We start from the raw sequence: 17,531 nt of genomic DNA, 5'->3' as shown, positions 1-17,531 counted from the left end.
ACTCTAGAATTTCTGATCCTCCCAATTCTTCATTACTGCCTGCCAAGATTGCTATTGTTAGGCTTTGTTTTTTGTACACCTGAAGAAAGATTTATAACCTTTATGGACAAAGTATTCCACATCTGATCCTTTTATTATTTGCCTTTAACTCACTTCCCCAGCCCTGATCATAGCTGCTTTAAAAAGTTTAAATGGCTTGATGATGTTTTTATTAATTATTCATGTAAATAAAAACTAGTTTATTAAATGAGTAGGTCTTGGTTTCTGGAGTACTGGGGAAAAAGCATGTCACTGAGGACTTCTCTAAGTTGATGGTGTCCCTATAAGAGGTTCTAACTTTCTCAAGTGCTTATTTCTGAGAACTTACACCTCCAAAGGACTGGTGTTTGCAACAATTTTCTTTGGAAGATTTGAGAGTTTAAACATTTCAGACTTAGTATCAAATTTTAAAGTGAGTTAATAGACCTTTTTGAGAGAAACATTAATTTGTATTTTGAGTTATATAATTATTTCCCTAAGGTAATAAAATTCAACTGCTTTTGCAAATGAATGTTATTTTACCTCTCTTATTTTTAAAATAGTATTTCCTTAAGCTTGATAGCTCAATTCTTAAAATAAACTACTTTTTCTATTTTCATATTACATCTTAAATAACTGACACATTTTATGATCCTCTCTGGAATCCAATAAGTAAAGCTTTGATTTGAGATTTCTGTATTATGAATTTATAGTTCTTTCCTGCCACAAGTACATTCCAAAAAGAGATGAAACTTTCTGCCAAAGTATAATGCTATTCAAGTATACAAGAACAAAAACCCGAAAAAGTTGAAAATTGCATTAAGTGTCTAAACCTCTACAAAGAGGCATCAATGTTATCCAAGAAAAATATATATATTCTGTACAAAACGGGAGATTCCACAAACCCCAAACTCTAAATTTTCAGCTATTCATTAAATACACACCTGCAGCAGATTGTCCAGACCTTTTACTAGAAGTATACACAATATATTGCCCTCTCCAGATGTACCCTGCAACTGCTTCATAAAGAGGAGAAAAGGCAACAGGCACAATTTGAAGAGGCCAAAGGAAGACCTTGGACATTGTTTTTCCTGAAGAGATGACAGAACAGATTTGATGCCTGCAGAAATAAATACAGCATGTTTAATTTATAAAATATTTTATTTGTAAATAATTTTTTTATTTATTTTAAAAAACAAGCTTCAGGATTTCTACAGTAGATTTTTATGATGGTATTTATAAATATAAATACCATTCACCTAAGGTTGAATTTCTTCACTAATGTCAATCTGCTTTTGCCATGGCTCACTGGTGAGATTTTGCTGAAACAGTTCCTTTGAGAGGTCCTCGCTGCAGGAATAACTTGGCTGTTCGTAAGGGATCCAAAGAAGCCTGAGGAGAGCATGCCTTCAGTGTAGACAGAGGAGAATAAACTGAAAAGCCATCTTCATGTTCTTCATGATCTTGTTCATCTCGGTCCCATGTAATTCAGACATCCCAGACAAACTCTTCAATATGCACGTGAGCAGCAGCGCTCTCCCAGCACCAATACACTTAAAAAGGCAGCCATTATTAACATCCCCACAACTCTTCCCACATCCATCCCTAATAAAGCCCTCTTACCAAGTTTCTGAAAGCATCTTTGGATCTTTGGAAAGTGCCACTTGGCTATGCCTGTTCCTGTTCCAGGTCAACTGTCTCCTCTCTAAAGACCTCTTCCTCTCTTCCATCTCTCTTGCATACTGTGAAAGAACATAGTAAGGATAAGTTTGTATAGATCCAACAACCCTTGTTTTGATGTGACCCAGGAGAGGTAAAATCTAATTTCTGGATAGTTTTCAGTAACTTTTTCCTGTTTTGGGAACTGTTTTATTTCTGTTTAAATGTTACTATAGATACTGGAACATAATCTTATGAAGTTACATAACCAGCCTCTGCAGAGGCGAGGGCAGGGGTGTCTGGAGGGACATAACACCCTTCTGTGCAAATCTGACACAGAGAACATTTGGTGCAAAAGTGCTGGGAGGGAAAGATACCCTTCACACCAGGTCTGGGAGGCTGCGCGCCTGCCCTGGGACCCATAAGGGACAGAACACGGCTGAAGCATCTGGGTACAACTGGGTGAAACTAGTCATAGGACAGGCATTAAAATATTGAAAGGGTAACAGCAGATATTGTTCAGAGACAGCAACACGTACTACTAGATACTCCACAGCTTGGAAAAAGGAATGAAGGTACACTGTGTTTGTGTGGACTATTCAGGGCAATGATAGGTACAGAAACCAACCACCTTGGAAGAAGCTAAATCTAGGCCCAGGGTGTCAGAGTGGCCAAGCACACTAACTAGCCCAAAAAGCAGAGCTAGTCAGTTGTTGTGTCACTGCTGTCTCTGTGCCCAAGATCTGTGGTGGTGGCTGGCTAAGCACAGCTCAAAAATCACCAGTTTCCTCAGCACAAACTCTGAGCAATCTTACCTAACCATGGTAGCATGCCCATGGCCTCAGGCATTTTTCTATTAATCATGTATATTTCTTTATCATATGGTAGGAAAAATGAAGTTTCTAAACCAACTTATACATTAATTTGGCTTTTTACCACTGTGTTTATAATTTAGGAAATTGCTTAGGAAAAGTCCACTCTCCTCAAAGCCCAGAAATTTTCTATTGGTCCACCAAATACAACTGAACTCCAAGTGGACACCTGCATGTTAGAGGGGAAGGATGGTGCACTGTTTTCTTAATGTTCTTTGGTGAAAAAAGGAGAGAGCTCAACAAGACAGAGACATCAGGTACAGCCATTTAGAACCAGAAGTAAGAATTAATCAACATCACATAGCAATAATATAGGCAAGCAGATTTTGTGAGCAGAAGCCTTGTTTCACCTTCCCTGCATATACCTGCTGCCCCAGTTTTATATCTCACAGCTCTCACTGCCAATTATACTGATACCAGAGCTTTTAACCCATATGTAGCTTTTAATTAAATAAAGGCCATTTAGATACTCTTCACAAGCTATGAGTGGAGTGCTATACTTGAAAGTCTCCAATACCATTTGAAATAAGTACACACTTAAGTTAGTAGATTCTTCCCAAATCATGTAAAACAGGTCAGACACAGGTCCACTGCATTTTAAAAAACAGGGTTTATGTAAACACAGAGAGTTAGTAAATGATCCAGCATTGAGAAGGCAAGTAGGAGGTCCTGACTCCAGTGTTTGTAGTGCATATATATATATATATATATATACAGACATTTCAATTCTATTTCCACCTTCTGCTACATAAAATAAAATAAAGTAAAATCCCTCACAGAAAAACCTACAAAACAAATACACATTTAAAAAAGCCCAGTTTGCCTTGAGAAATGCCAGTAGAGAACAATTTCTATGATATACAGACTCCCCCACCAACCAGGTTTTGGCTGGGATAGAGTTGATTTTTTTCCTAGTAGCTGGTACAGGGCTGGGGTTTGGATTTAGTATTATTCAATTGATTTAATATTAGTCAATTTCTGTTAAATAAACAGGTGTTTTTTCCACTTTTGTCCAAGGAAATATTTTCCTGAACCAGCTGGGGGAGAGGCCGCTTGAATTTGTTTTCTGGAGGGACCCCATTTGGAGGTTCTCTCCCAGATTTGCCCTAAACCAGGACAAGTAATAGTGTTGCTAACACACAGATGTTTCAGTTGTCGCTGAGCTAAGTCGATGGGCTTTTCAGCTGCCCATGCTCTGCCAGCAAGGTGGTCCACAAGAAGCACGGAGGAATCGTGGCCAGGACAGTTGGCCCGAAGAGGCCAAAGAGATGTTCCATACCATAAAGTGTCACACTCAGTATAGAAACTGGGTGGGGAAGGGGTCAATCACTGCTCAGGGATAGGCCTGGCATTCGCCAGCGGGTGATCACCAATTACAATGTTCATCACTCGTGTTTCTTGGGGTTTATTTTGCTGTCTCTCCTTTTTGTTACTTTTTCATTTAAATTATTATTATATTTAATTCCTATGATTAAGCTGTTCTTATCTCAACCCTCAGGTTTTACCTTTTTCCCTCCAGTTCTTCTCTGATCACACTGGAGGGCAGGGTGTAGCAAGCAGCTGTGTCATACTTAGTTACCAGCTGGGCTTAAACCATGACTCCCACTTTTTAACAACCTGATTCCTTCAAAACTGTTTCAAGACGCACTCTGAAAACCTGAGGACTTAAAAAGAATCTGGTCTTTTTTGAAAATGTAGTACTAGTATGAAGTGATATAGATTGAGGAACAGAATTCCCTCAAAGCTTAGACTGAAAGATGGTTTTTTGGTGATGATTTTATCTGATTAATGAAAAATTTTGAAGGTGTTTGGTAAAACATACAGTATAAATGCTTTTCCTATTGCATTGAAGAAGCTATGAGCACAACTGAAAGACTTGCTCATATTGTGAAATAGTTTCTTTACTTTCACATCATTTTAATGTCACTTTCTTGATGAAATCCTGAACCATAAACTGAACTGTAGGCAGGATACCTCTGTAGTAACCCCCTCCATGACTTTGGATGTTCTGGATGTCACATTCCCTTCTATCTCAGTACCTTTTATTTTAAAATTCCATAGGGCTTTGCTTGAATTATAACTACTGCCGGAGTATTTCAAATAAATTCAGGCCACTTTACTGATCAGTTCAGTGTCATTCTTTGCTCAGAAATGCCAGTGTGACCTTACTATTTGCTGAATCTGTAAATAAGTAATTATTTGGCTTACTTATTAAGGTAACACACCCTAGCTAGGATGAAAAACCAGACCTACAAGATAATCCTCATCTCAAGTTTCTGCTGGCTGTACTGTCCCAAAGAATATGCCCATATTGAATAACTGAAATTTCATCTAGCCTTCATACTGTAGTTGGACAAGTGAGGCACAGGTGGGCAAAGCAATAGTCATTGAACAGGTGTTTTCTCCCATTAATTTATGAGTATAAATTTTTTCTCCACAGATAGGGAAATATATTTTTCTTACTAAAGAAACTGTAGTGCTAAGTATGCAATTAAATTTTTCTGTCAAATCACTTTTCATTAAAATAGGTGGATCAATAATGACATTATTAGACATCTGTGTAGAAGGCAAAGAAATTAAATTTCATAGAATAAATCCATATTTCACACTATAGCTGATATCACCCCATTAATCATTTTTTTTATATACACTGAAATTCTAAATATCCCTGCTTTACAAAAGTAAAAGTTTGGAAGTATCATGAAAAGAGCAGTTAAAAAAATAAACACACTGATAAATTTTTTTTAAAGTTTTGAAATTATATATTTTCCTAGATTTATTTTTTTCTTTCAATACTTAGAATATGCAGTAAATTTTAAAATTATATATGCATTATTGCTGGTTAAAACAGGGAACAGCATTTGTTCTTTGTTTTTAACCAACAGATGCCATTCTTGCTGGAGCATATAGTACTACATACAGGTATGTAAGATGGTAGCCACTGGCTATTCCTTTACTTTGTTGTTAATGCCTGCATTATGATAATTTTAACTTGCAATTTGTTCTCATTCAGGTTTTCTTTTTAACAAGTACAACATTTTATAGCTAGAAGTTGCTATGAACAGCCTGATTTTAAAGTACATAATGATCCTTATCTTCCCCCAACAGCAGTACTTAATGCAGAAAGAAAGAAATCACAGGGTTGGTCAGGCTGGAAAGGACCTCAGGAGGTCATTTAGTCCAAACTCCTGTTCAGAACACGTTCTGAGTTTAGAATGGATTTGTCTAGACTTTGTCCAGTCAGATCCTTTCGAAAACATTTCAGAGCCTCTCCAGGCAACTTGCTCCAAAACTTTATAACAAAACAATATTAAATCTTGTTTTAGCTAGAATTCCCCTCCCCCATTCCCTCATTTTTAGGAAACCACTGTCTCCCACTTCCACACTGTGCTCCTGAGCTTCCGTTTCACCTCCTCCATAATTTCCAGTGCTCAGGAGGCTGCTCTTGGATCTCCTGACACCATTTCTTCTCCAGGCTGTCACAGCCTTTACTGAAATACTTTTTTTATATAGTAATATTTTTAATTTATGAAAATCAGCCAAAGATGGCAGCTAGTCCAAACTGGTCAGAGTCTGCAAAGGTTTTTCAAACATCAGGAGAAGGAACAAATTATCTTATCAATTTCAGTACATACTTCAGACAAATGTATTAAATTCTACATTTTGTCTGATAAGTCATTTCAGGGCCTCACAATTCAGCAAAGAAATGTTCTACCTTTTCAGTAAGTATTCAATAACATTAGAGTAAGAGATACAATATTTTTTAGTTCCATATTAATTTTTTAAATTCTTCTAGTATATCTTTTTCATACAATACCAGCTATGCAAGGGAAGAAAACCAAACCCAAACCAAACCAAACACTCTTTCCCAAAATTGCATACTTTTGGAGTTTGTTTTTGAATATTGAGCATTATGAGTCATTTGTGACTGTGGAAATTCCAGTAAGTCAATGGAGTTACATCAGACCTGAACTGGACTCTTTAATTCCTGACAGTACATCCTAAACTACACAAGCAAACAATGTCCCCAAATGTGAAAGAAGTGTTAACATCCTCCATATTTTAAAACAGCTCTCAATCACCCAGATTAAACCCTAAAACTCCATTCTTGCAGGACCCATAAAAACCTGTGATGTCTGGATATATGAAACCTCCAAAGATCAATCTGTCTCCTACTCAATTTATAGAAACCCATACATAATAAAAGACAACAAAATGGGGAAATAAATTCTTAAATTAAACAAAAAAAAAATCCTCAACAAAATCCTTAAAATTTATTTATTTTCCCATCAGTTAAGCAAATAAATAACCATTGAAAGTCTAGCAGCTTTAACTGTAGGCTGCTGTAGTTAGATAGCCTTAACTATCTCATGGAAGATCCAAGACCTGGTTTTCCCCTAGGAGTAACCTGGCATTACTCCACTGAGTTGCTTAACTGAGCAAAGTCAAATGATATGGGCCCTCAACAGACATAAACAGACACATCTAAATTACTTTTTGCACAGCAAAGTCAACTTCCATCTGTTAACTATTCCTCTTTCTATCTAACTAGTGCATTACAAGATTTTCTGAGAATAACAAAGAGCAGAATTACTTCTCTTGATTTCCCATGTACCATGGGTTGACCCTAACTGGATGCCAGGCACTCACCAAAGCTTTTCTATCACTCCCCTCCACAGCTGGACAAGGAAGAGAAAATACCATGAAGGACTCATGAGTTAAGGACAGAGAAAGATCACTCACCGAATACTGTCATGGGCAAAACAGGCTTGAATTAGAGATGTTAACTGAATTTGTTGTTAACAAAATCAGAGCAGGATAATGAGAAGTAAAATAAGACCTTTAAAACACCTTCCCTTACCCCTCCCTCCTGCAGACAGACAGGGAATGAGGATTGCAGTCAGTAATCTCAAGTTGCTTCTGCCACTGCTCATGGAGAGCAGTCCTTCACCTGCTCCTTCCCACAGGAGACAGTTCTCCAATGTTGAGTCCATCCCACAGGCAACAGTTCTCCACAAACTGCTCCAACATGAGTCACTGTTCCACATGGTGCAGTCCTTCAAGGACAGGCTGTTCCAGCGTGGCTCCCCAAGGGGTCACAAGCCCTACCAGGAAACCTGATCCAATGGGGGCTCCTTTCTCCATGAGTCTGCAGATCCCTGCCAGGACCCTGCTCCAGGACAGCTCTCCCATGAGGTCACAGCTTAGTCTCAGGCATCCACCTGCTCCAGTGTGGGTCTCCTGCACGGGATGTAGGTGGATCTCAGCATCCCCATGGTCCTCCATGGGTTGCAGGAGCACAGCTGCCTCACCTCAGAGCTGCAGGGGAATCTCAGCTCCAGTGCCTGGAGCACCTCCTGCCCCTTCTTTTCCACTGACCTGGGTGTCTGCAGAGTTGTTCCTCTCACATATTTTCACCCCACTTTTTTCTGGCTGCAATTACACCTGCACAGTAACTTTCTTCCTTCTTAGATATGTTATCACAGAGTCATTACCACCATTTCTAATTGGCCCAGGCTTGGCCAGCAGCACGGCTGTCCTGGAGCCATTTGGGATTTGCTCTCCTGGACATGGAAGAAGCTTCTGGCAGCTTCTCACAGAAGCCACCCCTGTAGCCCCCTGCTACCAAAACCTGGCCATGCACACCCAATGCACCATAATTTCAAGACTTCCAGAGCATTTATTAGAACACAGAACAAATCTTTATACAGTGAAAGTCAACAGAATAACTGACTTCTTATCCATGTGTTTTCTGTTGCTTTCTGTTGGGAAGGAACATAGACTGAAAGCAACAGACCTATTATAACCAAACCACCGACTGCATATATTTTTGCACGAGAAAACCATGTCATCTTTCTGTTCCCTGTTGTGCAGTCATAATTCCAGCCCCAGTACTGGAAAACATCATTATAGAAATAAAGCTCAAGAACAGTATTAAGAGACAGGGTACCTACACAAGATCATTTTCAATTATAACATCATCCACACATTGTCTTAGTTCACATCAGCATATACTTGATGAAGATTTGGCCTCCAAATCCATCAATCTTCACACATACGTATCTGCTCTTGCTTCCAAAATTATTGTTATTTGTTCTGCTATGGAAACTTCAAGTGTGCCTCAACTTGAACATCACTACTAAAATCAACCATCTTTCTACACTTCAAATAATGAAATTCAAGCTCAGCAGCCTTCAGTAGTCATTACACCTGCATCAAAATCATGCCTGTTTTTAAAAATACCAACGTATAGCAGGAAGTTCAACACACACACGTCCCAGTCCCCACATGTTACCTCTGTAATTTTGATTGCTGCGGTTGGCTTGAGGGCTGGCCCTCAGAGAGCTGATTTTTGTTAAAAGCAGTCATGTGCGACTTGTTGGTTTTAACTAGAAAGAGTACCCATCCATCCTTTCCTTGTGTGAGATGGTGAATGCAAAATAACCTTGCGTTGTGGTCTTTGAAATTTGTTCCTGCACAAAACGTGAATTCATTTTAGGAGTGAGGAACTACAGTAATTGTCTTGGTCCATGGGCCACAGGAAGGGACAGGCAGGAGGAAGAGCCTGGGCCAGGTCAGGCAGCAAGACTCATCATCCGTGTGTGGGCAGGAGAGAGGCAGGGAGGGGTTCACACAGTAACCTCTGCCCTAGGCCCCATGCACCTCAATACCAGCTCTGCCCATGCTCCTCCAGTGGTTTCCTCTTGCCCACACCTGTATGAGAGAGCCAGGAAGCCTGGCTACTCACCCTTGCCTTGCCCTTCCTCCAAGCAAACAAGAAGGACCCAATTATGCAAACATGCAGATTGACTCACAAAGCTGCTCACGTGGCTGCAAGATGAGAGCCCACCATTACAGCACGGGATGTTTCAATGCAATAAGGGTGCATCTTATGTTGTGCTGTGAGTTTTTTAATACCTGCAAAAGCCTTTCCCATGGACCACTGAATTGCCGCTAGCCACAAAACTCCCAGATCTTAGGAATCATCTGCCAGGAGACAAGGCTGAGTCACAGAATTCACAGAAGGATATGTCTGAGCTATAGTCACAAGTGATGTGACTGCAGTACTGTGTATACACACACAGCCAGGCAAGCTTGACATTATTTGTCTTGGGCACTGATAGTAGTCTGGCCATTGAGTTCAGGCCAGCTTTTGGGGCATGTTTTCCATATAGCTACAGGGGCCACACTGCCACAGCTAGATTGCTACCAGTTCCCCAGCTGACTAGTTTTAAACCAGCTCAGGTATGTACATGACTGCAGTGTAAACACACCTAAGCTTTTAAGTCATTTAAGCTTCTATTCAAATTCATACTACCTCAACTTCTATATTTTTAACAACTTGGACTTACAGCATGTATCCTCACTGTACTGTGGAGAGTAAACATTTGGGGTGCAATAAATTAACAGCATTTTAAATGTGAAATTTATGATTCTTCCAAAATGTGAACAGTGTTTAACAAAAGTAATGAAGATTGCTGATTATGTGATGATGTCTCCCTCATTCCTTCCAGAAGCTGTTCAGTGAGTACTAGATGTATGAGGTGACTATCTGACCTGAAACTGCAGAACACAGTAAGTTTATACACAGATATCCAAATCCCTCAAACATGTATCTGTAGACTAAGGAAAAAGCCCACTGGTTGCAGTGGACATTTTCTGCATAAATACCACTCACTGACTATATATATAGTACATTTTGTAACACAGAACAGCTTGGAAGAAATGTCAGCTTAACAATTGTACTGCGTGGATCCAGCAAACTACTTCCAATGCACCTCATAACCTGAAGCTGAATTAAGGACTGAAAAAGTACACAGAATTCTTAAGTATTTATTTTTTAACTGATTTTTGGGAAGCAGAATATATCAGGAACGTGACAGAACAGTTACATATATCACACTGGCAATTTGGCTGAATGTAGCAAAGGTTTGTTTCAACAAATGGCTGGATTCGAACTTTTAACAGACATCTGAACATATTATGCCCTTTCATTTAACATTTTAATACTGATTTGTTCGCACCAGAGATCCATACATTTCCCTCCACCCACTCTAGGTAACATCTCCTGTCTGCTTACATCAGAAACTTGTAACATGTTGCCAACACTCCTCCTAATGCTCGGAATTATGGATCCTCAAGGCCCCATCAGGTTAAATGCTCCATCTTGTTGCAAGGGCTCATAGCAGGTGCTACAAACCAAAGGACACCCAAACAGCATTCTTTCTTTTCCAATACCAAGGACTTGCATATCACTTCTCTGCCTTCCATTTTGAGACAGAAATTCTGTGGGGATGATGGGTCGAGCAGAGATTGAAGAGGTGTTGTGATGGAAGATGTTAAGGGCTGCCATCAACCAGTCCTTTGATCTAGAAACACTTCCAGACCTGGTTTAAACTCCTGGGTCTGCTAACCAGATGGCAAGGACTCTCTCTACTACCAACTTCTCCCTACTGGTTTTTCAATTCCCACTAAAATCATTAAGATTCTGCTCCCTTCAGAATCTGGACTTGCCAAAAACAAACACAGGAAGGCAACAAAATGCTGACAGGTGTACAATCTTGACAATGCAAAAGTATCATTCTCAGTCCTCCCTCTCCTCTGCCACTTCACAAGAAGCCAGTAAAATTATACCAGATTAAAACAGGTTAATCTGAGGCCAGGGCTAGATAATAGCAAGGAAAGCCAGTGACTTCACCAGGAGCAGCAAGCTGGCTACTACTACGTATTTTGGCATTTTTCACGATTTAACATCACAACAGCTCTGCCTCTGACCTAAGGGTTTCAGTTAGCTGTTTAACCTCTGCTAGTTCCAAGAATAAAAGAATGCAAACTGGGACATATCTACTTTATCTCATGTTCATGCAAGAAGACTACAGTAGCTCCTCTTCATAGCCCTAATGAAATATTCTGTGCCCATGTGTGTAACACAGCATTCTGTTTATTTTATAGGCTTATAATAAAAAAATGACACTTTATGAGCTACATGATAGTATTTCAACAATACCTTGTTGTGACATGATATGGTGTAATTACTTAGCAGGAGATACAACAATTTATTGTTATGTCACTGAGTCATACCCTTCGGGGCTTCACATTGGTGTCTTAATTTGCTTTTTTAAAGATATACAAGCTTTAATAGCAAGCTAAGTAAAAGGATTTATTAAAAAATCCTAGGAATAAAGACATAGTCTGAACATAGCGTGCACAGCTATGTATTTGAAAATACTTTCCCCATCCTTTCCCCTTCTTTCTTTGCTTTGTTTCTACGGCATTATTGACTGGGTCAATAAGAACCAAAGTGAAAGAAAGTTCAACCCAAACATAAAAAGAAACACGTATGTTACACTAGGGTCCTATTAAGACAATTATATACATAGACTGGTCCTGCAAAGTTAGAAATACTCAGCCCCTTCCACTGGCTTTACCCACAAAACAAAGCATGTAAATGAAGACCTGCTGGGTGACCGGTCCATCCACAAGATGTATCACTGGCTTTCCATCTGTCCACACCATTACTACTGGACAGGGCCTTGCCAAACACAGCATTTGCCTCTTCCTTGGTCTCATGGTTAGGTACCATACATCAGTAAGGAGAGAACATGATTTCGTATGTCACACTACAACCATTGTGGGCACACTACAGTGAATAAGTGAGTAAGCTTTCCTTAAACAGTGAAATCAATATAGTCAGCCAAGATACATTTTTTTAAAAAGAATTGTTCAAAGTGAAGTCACTCCGTCTATCTGTGACTGTAAGTGCCTCCCATTTTACCGAGGGCGCGTGCAGTACACTCCGCTGAAAACAGTCTCAAGCAGCAAGCGCAGTCCTGGGGCAGAGCCAGAGCCCCGCCGTACCGCGCATCCCCGTGCCGGGAGCGGCCCCGCAGCGCGGACCCCACGGCAGCGCGGCCCGGCGCCGCCGGCCGCTCCTCCCGCTGCGAGCGGGGCCGGGAGGAGGGGCGGGCTGGGTCACGCACACACACCTGCCCCAGGCCGGTGCCAGACGCAGGGCAGGCAGGGGCGGCACGGGTGGGGGAGGGAGGGGATCGCCGCCTCTGGCGACGGGGGTCGAGTCGACAGAAGCTGGCAGCGGCTCTCTTCGCCGGCCCCTTCCCCTCCGGCGGGAGCGCACCCGCGGCACGACGGGCTGAGCGCAGCCATAAAAACCACCCCGGCACGGGCCTCAGCAGCCGGCGGTCCCGGCGGGCGAGCCGCCAGGCTGGGGCGGAGCCGGGCCGACACCTCTGCCCCACGCCCGCCGCGCTCCAGCCCTCGCCCCGCCCGGCCCCGCCACCTCCCCCGGCGCGACGGGGCGCGGCGCGGGCAGCCCGCGGCGGCAGGGCCGGGGAGCCGCCGCCCGGCTCCGCGCCGCCCCGCGCCCTTTCCCAGCCCCCGCCGGCGAAGCCAGCTCGGCGGCAGCGGCCCAGCGTGAGCACCTCCCTTCCTTCCCCCCGGGCGCTGGGTGTTGCTGTTGTTTTGCTGCCGCCGCAGGTCGGCCGGGGTGGACGCGGAGGGAGGGAAGCAGGGAGGGGTGCGCCGTGCCGCAGGGCCGCTGCCAGGTGCACGCCTCTGCCTGACACACGGGCGGGGAGGAGGAGCTGGACGGGCAGGTTTGTCGGTGGGGCGGTCCCGCTCCCCTCCCCTCTCCTCCCAGAGCTGCTGGGGATAATTAGTGTCTGTGCGAAGCTGTCTGCCCCCGGGAGGCAGGGCGGGCGCGCAGTCAGTGCGTGCCCGGCTGTTTGTGAGCGGTGACTCGCCCCAGCCCCTCGGCGGAGCCTCCACCCCGCGGGCGGGGACCCGCCCGGCCGCGCTCCCTGCCGTGACCCTCCCACCGCCACTCACCCCGCCGGCCCGGGGAGCCTGGCAGGGTGAGCGGCGCCGGCGTCATGTGACAGCGCGGCCCGGTGCCAGGAGCCCGGGGGGAAGGCGAGCGGGCGGAGGGCGGGAGCGGGCAGCTCCTCCTCGCACACAGACCCGGAGACACTGCCGAGGCGCCTCAGCCGCGGGGACGCGGGACACGCCGGCCTCGCGCCTCGGTCCCACCGAGCGCCCCCAGCCCTCCCACCTACCGCGACCCCCGGCGCTGCGGGAGCAGACGGAATCGCGGCGTGCTCCGCACCGCCTGCCGAGCGTAAGTGTGAGGGCGGGGGTAATGTGGGGGCCGGGCTGTGCCAGCTGCGGGATGGAGGTGCCGGAGGAGGAAAGTTTCCAGGCGCTGCGAGCAGCGCGGAGCCCGCGGCAGCAAGGTGATGCCGTGGGAGCCGCAGCCACGCCGGGGGTGGCGGGAACTGGGTCTCCGTCAGGCCGCAGCTGCAGGGAGGGGGGAGCAGAGTTCGCCGCGGGGGTTTCCTCCGCGGCGCCTGGGAAACTCGCTGTGCGGCCGGCGGGAGCCGGGGCCGGGGCCGGAGGGCCGCCGCTGGCCGCCGCGCCCGCCGGGCAAGCAGCGTACCTGTGTGGCCGGCGGGGCCGCTCGGGGGGCGCCTTCTTCAGCGGCCTCCCCCGCGCCTGTCCCCGGCGGGAGGGCCCGCGGGCCGCCCGCCCCTCGGGGCTGCTCTCCCGCCCAGTGCGGCCGCAGCCCCCGGCCTCTCGCCGGGGCGGGACAGGCGCGTCTTTGGGTAGAGACTGAAGTGCCATCGGATCCCGGGCGGGATACAGTGTTCGACCCAACCGGGGTGGAAATTTAGCGGGCTCGCTCAGTCCCGCGGGTGACGGAGTAGATGCTAGGGCAGGAGCTCGCGTGCGCGCCGTGTCCCACCCGTAGCGCGGAGCGGATCGGCAAGCGCCATGTCCCTCGTTTAACTCTTGGTGAAGTCTAGGATGAAATCGGCTCCCAAAAGACTGGCCCTCGTATTGTCACGAGCTTAGCACCGCTTGGCCGCCATGCACGGGAAGGTAAAACGTGGGACAACACAGCAGGGAAGTGTGGAGTTTATTTATAACCTTTCCTTTGCCTTTCGTTGGTTTTTCTTGTTTTGTTTTGTTTTTTACCCTTGGAGTTTTTATTTATTTTTTTTTTTCTTCTTAATTTCTGTTTATTTATTTGTTTTTAACCGAAATGGGAATAGGAGTTACTTGCCTTAGACCGCTGTCAGGTGAGTGCCTGGCACAGCTAGGGGAGCCCTGGAAAGGAAGGCTCAGCAACACGAGCCTGCTCTGGGAGATCACAGCACCTAACTGGAGCTTGGAGAAAGACCTAGTTCAGAATAGTTCAAGTGGTCATTCAGGAGTTACATTAAAAAATACATTAAAATTGTTTTGTGCACTTCCCTTTGGATTCAGGTACTATATATGCACTGTCTACTGTGTTTTATTCACTTCCTCACCTTTGAAAATTCAGGAAATGTCACGTTGCGGAACTGAACTCTGAAGGTTTAATTGTTGGGAAAAGCTGAATTTGAGTGGCTGATAGGAGAGCTCTGAAGATTGACTTCATTTAAACTAATATTCATAAATATATATTACTTGTATTGAAAAGAAAGAATTACTTGGCTGATGACTAGTGACTTTTCCATCAAATTCTTTTAAGATACCAGCATGATAATCACAAGAGCAGCTGGTACTTGTGTGACAGGAATTGCATCTTGATTTGATAATCTCACCTGACACAAAGACATGTATTTCAAATTAGCTTTCACCATGTATTTTTAATATATTGTTACTGCCTAGTATCAAAATATAAAAAACCCAAAGCTGACTTGGGTAGCCTTTTTATTACAAGCAGGTAAATATATCTGTATATCTGGTTTTCATTTTTTTTCCCTGTGCATGCTGCTACAACTATGGTGCAGATTACAAGAGAGACTGGGGGTAAGGGTGAGGGATGGGGGCAGGAAAGAATGCTATATGGTCTCTGCTTTCCCGGAGAATCCAAGCAAAATCTCCTCCAAGCTGCAGAACTGCAAGGGAGCCTGTAGGTACTGTGAACATTTGACCTAGTCAACACCTGTTTAGCCAAAAGCAAAAGCCTTCAGATAAATAAATATGTGTGAGTGAGAGATGAGTTAAAGACTCAGTGATAATAGAGATGTTGTTATACAGCAAATTACCTATATTTGCAGTTATTCAGTATAAAGAAATAAGGATCTGATACTATTGGCATAAAACCTACACCCACACCTTGCTGTGTAGATGCTGTACTAGCCAGTTTTTACCCCATATTCATTATTAAACTCCAATTTTGGAACCCCAGAGCATTCATTGGTGTTGCTGTGGTACTCATCCATGTAATTTGCTGTAACATTCTCACGTTTGATAATATTAGATGTCCCACCCGTGGTATATAAATAACCAATGCAAGGTATCTAAGAGAAGAGAGTATTTGAAACCACAGCTTTGAAGGAAAACAAGTGCTGAAGTTATTCTACTGCATGAAATCTGGACGAGTTGTGCTAGTCCTCTGCTTTTTAGCTTCCTTCACTTGTTCACCTTTATATGTGGGTGCTTCAAAAATAAGAAAAATCATGGAAAATCAGATTCTGAAATGAAGTCTGAGTGCATATGAGAACAGGGATGTGGAAGGCTAAGCATGTGATGGCTTAGAAAAATATTCTTGGGTGTATTTAGTGACGTTGGTCCTTAGCTACGGAACCGGTATTGAGCATGAGTTAGCCACTGTCTAGGAGCAGCCCCAAGCTTTACAAATCCTTCCTGCAATGGTCTCATCCCCCAGCTCTGTCTGTGAAGAGGGTGCTTACTGCCAGGCTGGGCGCTGCCTCTTTGATGTCATGAAACCGGAGCTCTGTTTAGCTACTGGCATTCTGTAAATACAGTAATAAACCAACCGGTCTAAGGGAAGGTTTCAGCGAATCCTCCTGACCTGTGGTGTCTTAAAATCTCCTGCTCCTCGTGTTAAGGGAGCCTGTTTGTAAATAGGGCAGGTCCCCTCCATAAGGACAGTGTTTTTATTCACACCCAATGAACAAACACCTCCACCCACTGTTGTTGTTTTAAAAGACTCCAGCTGCTCATGAATATAGGGTCAGGGAGGGCCGCCTAAATGTTTCTCTGTGCTTTCTCCCCAGCGCAGCCAGCAGAGCTGTTTCCTGTTCTTTGTTTCAAGGCTGGGGTTTGCGTCACACATTCCAAGTGGCATATGTGGTGCTCTTTCCTGTTTCAGGCTGTTTTCTGGCAGTTCGGTAGCCTCGTCCAGGCCCCTTGTCACTGCCCCTCAACTCCCAATCCCCACCCGATGAGTTATCATGTCTCTACACACTCAGGATTGCTTAAGATGCCTGTGTTATGTCATAACGAGGTTTCCAAGTTAACCTTTAACGTGCGCCTTCGACTCCAATATCGTTATGGGGGTGAACTGGTTAGCTCTGTTCGCTGAAAACTTGAACTCAAGTCCCCAGAAAGTTGTGAGCCAGTTTTCTGCTCTCACTTGCTCATCAGCTGATCTGGAATAGCTCCATTAAAGTCACAGAGTTGCATTGGTACACGAAGAGTATAAGTAAGAAGGTCTACATCTGTAGGCTCATAGTTGTGAGAGGGTTTTGACTTCAGCCCTTACTCAACCTGAATGGCTCACTATAAACACTTCTTATTTCCAAATCTCAAAAATGAGTAGGTATTTTCTCCTTGTGCAGGCTAGAAGATTCATTGTCTTCCAGATGTAATACAGAAACTGAGGCACTTCTGTCTCATTTTTCTTTGGCATTAATTACTGCTGTCCCGCATTTTGCATTTTTGAAGACATATAAGTAATTGTTTTACTCCTGTTTTTATATTTATCTTTCCCCCCCACCCTGTTGCAGGCAGATGTAGTGAAAAATAGAAAGGAAATGGAGAAAAACATAAATCTTTGTTGCTTTGAATCTGACAGAAGAGCTAAAAGACCCAAGTCAAAGCTCATTGAAATTGAGAGAAAAACTTGCGTTAACTTCAGTGTGCCCTGGATGAAAATGCAAGATGGAGTATTTATTCTTCTCTGTCTCTTATGGACTTGAATATATATGGTTTCTGTACACAGAGAAATACTTC

The 17,531-nt window shown here is 44.0% G+C and overlaps 2 protein-coding genes across 7 annotated transcripts in view; one reads left to right on the top strand and one right to left on the bottom strand.

The window, feature by feature from the left end:
• Window positions 1-1,160: 1,160 nt before the first annotated feature.
• On the bottom strand, window positions 1,161-13,440 carry LOC107202746 (translation initiation factor IF-2-like). The gene is made up of 4 exons (XM_015623668.2): window positions 13,395-13,440; window positions 12,536-13,125; window positions 1,642-1,760; window positions 1,161-1,571 (listed from the first exon to the last, which is right to left on the bottom strand). The coding sequence occupies exons 1-4, from the start codon at window positions 13,438-13,440 to the stop codon at window positions 1,529-1,531; spliced, it is 798 nt and encodes a 265-aa protein (XP_015479154.1). The 3' UTR covers window positions 1,161-1,528.
• KLF3 (Kruppel like factor 3) overlaps window positions 13,114-17,531 on the top strand; it is a 27,945-nt gene continuing 23,527 nt past the window's right edge. For 3 of the 6 annotated variants that reach the window (XM_015624720.3, XM_015624726.3, XM_015624724.3), the window contains exon 1: window positions 13,114-13,683. The gene's annotated coding sequence lies outside the window, so the exon portion shown is untranslated. Of the gene's footprint in view, window positions 13,684-13,781; window positions 13,799-14,159; window positions 14,445-17,531 lie in introns of those variants that run through there. The other 3 variants (XM_015624721.3, XM_015624725.3, XM_015624722.3) reach the window with 2 other exon arrangements.

This window comes from Parus major, chromosome 4, assembly GCF_001522545.3.
Source record: "Parus major isolate Abel chromosome 4, Parus_major1.1, whole genome shotgun sequence".
Taxonomy (NCBI): Eukaryota; Metazoa; Chordata; class Aves; order Passeriformes; family Paridae; genus Parus; species Parus major.
This window is presented reverse-complemented; position numbering and strand designations above follow the sequence as displayed.

What these genes read in the sequence shown, in the direction of transcription:
- LOC107202746 (XM_015623668.2), bottom strand. Translation starts at nt 13,440, where the DNA reads ATGACGCCGGCGCCGCTCACCCTGCCAGGCTCCCCGGGCCGGCGGG. An exon ending in CTGGCACCGGCCTGGGGCAG is followed by an intron (nt 1,761 to 12,535) that starts GTGTGTGTGCGT and finishes GTTCTTTCACAG; the next exon opens with TATGCAAGAGAGATGGAAGA. An exon ending in AAGATGCTTTCAGAAACTTG is followed by an intron (nt 1,572 to 1,641) that starts GTAAGAGGGCTT and finishes TGCCTTTTTAAG; the next exon opens with TGTATTGGTGCTGGGAGAGC.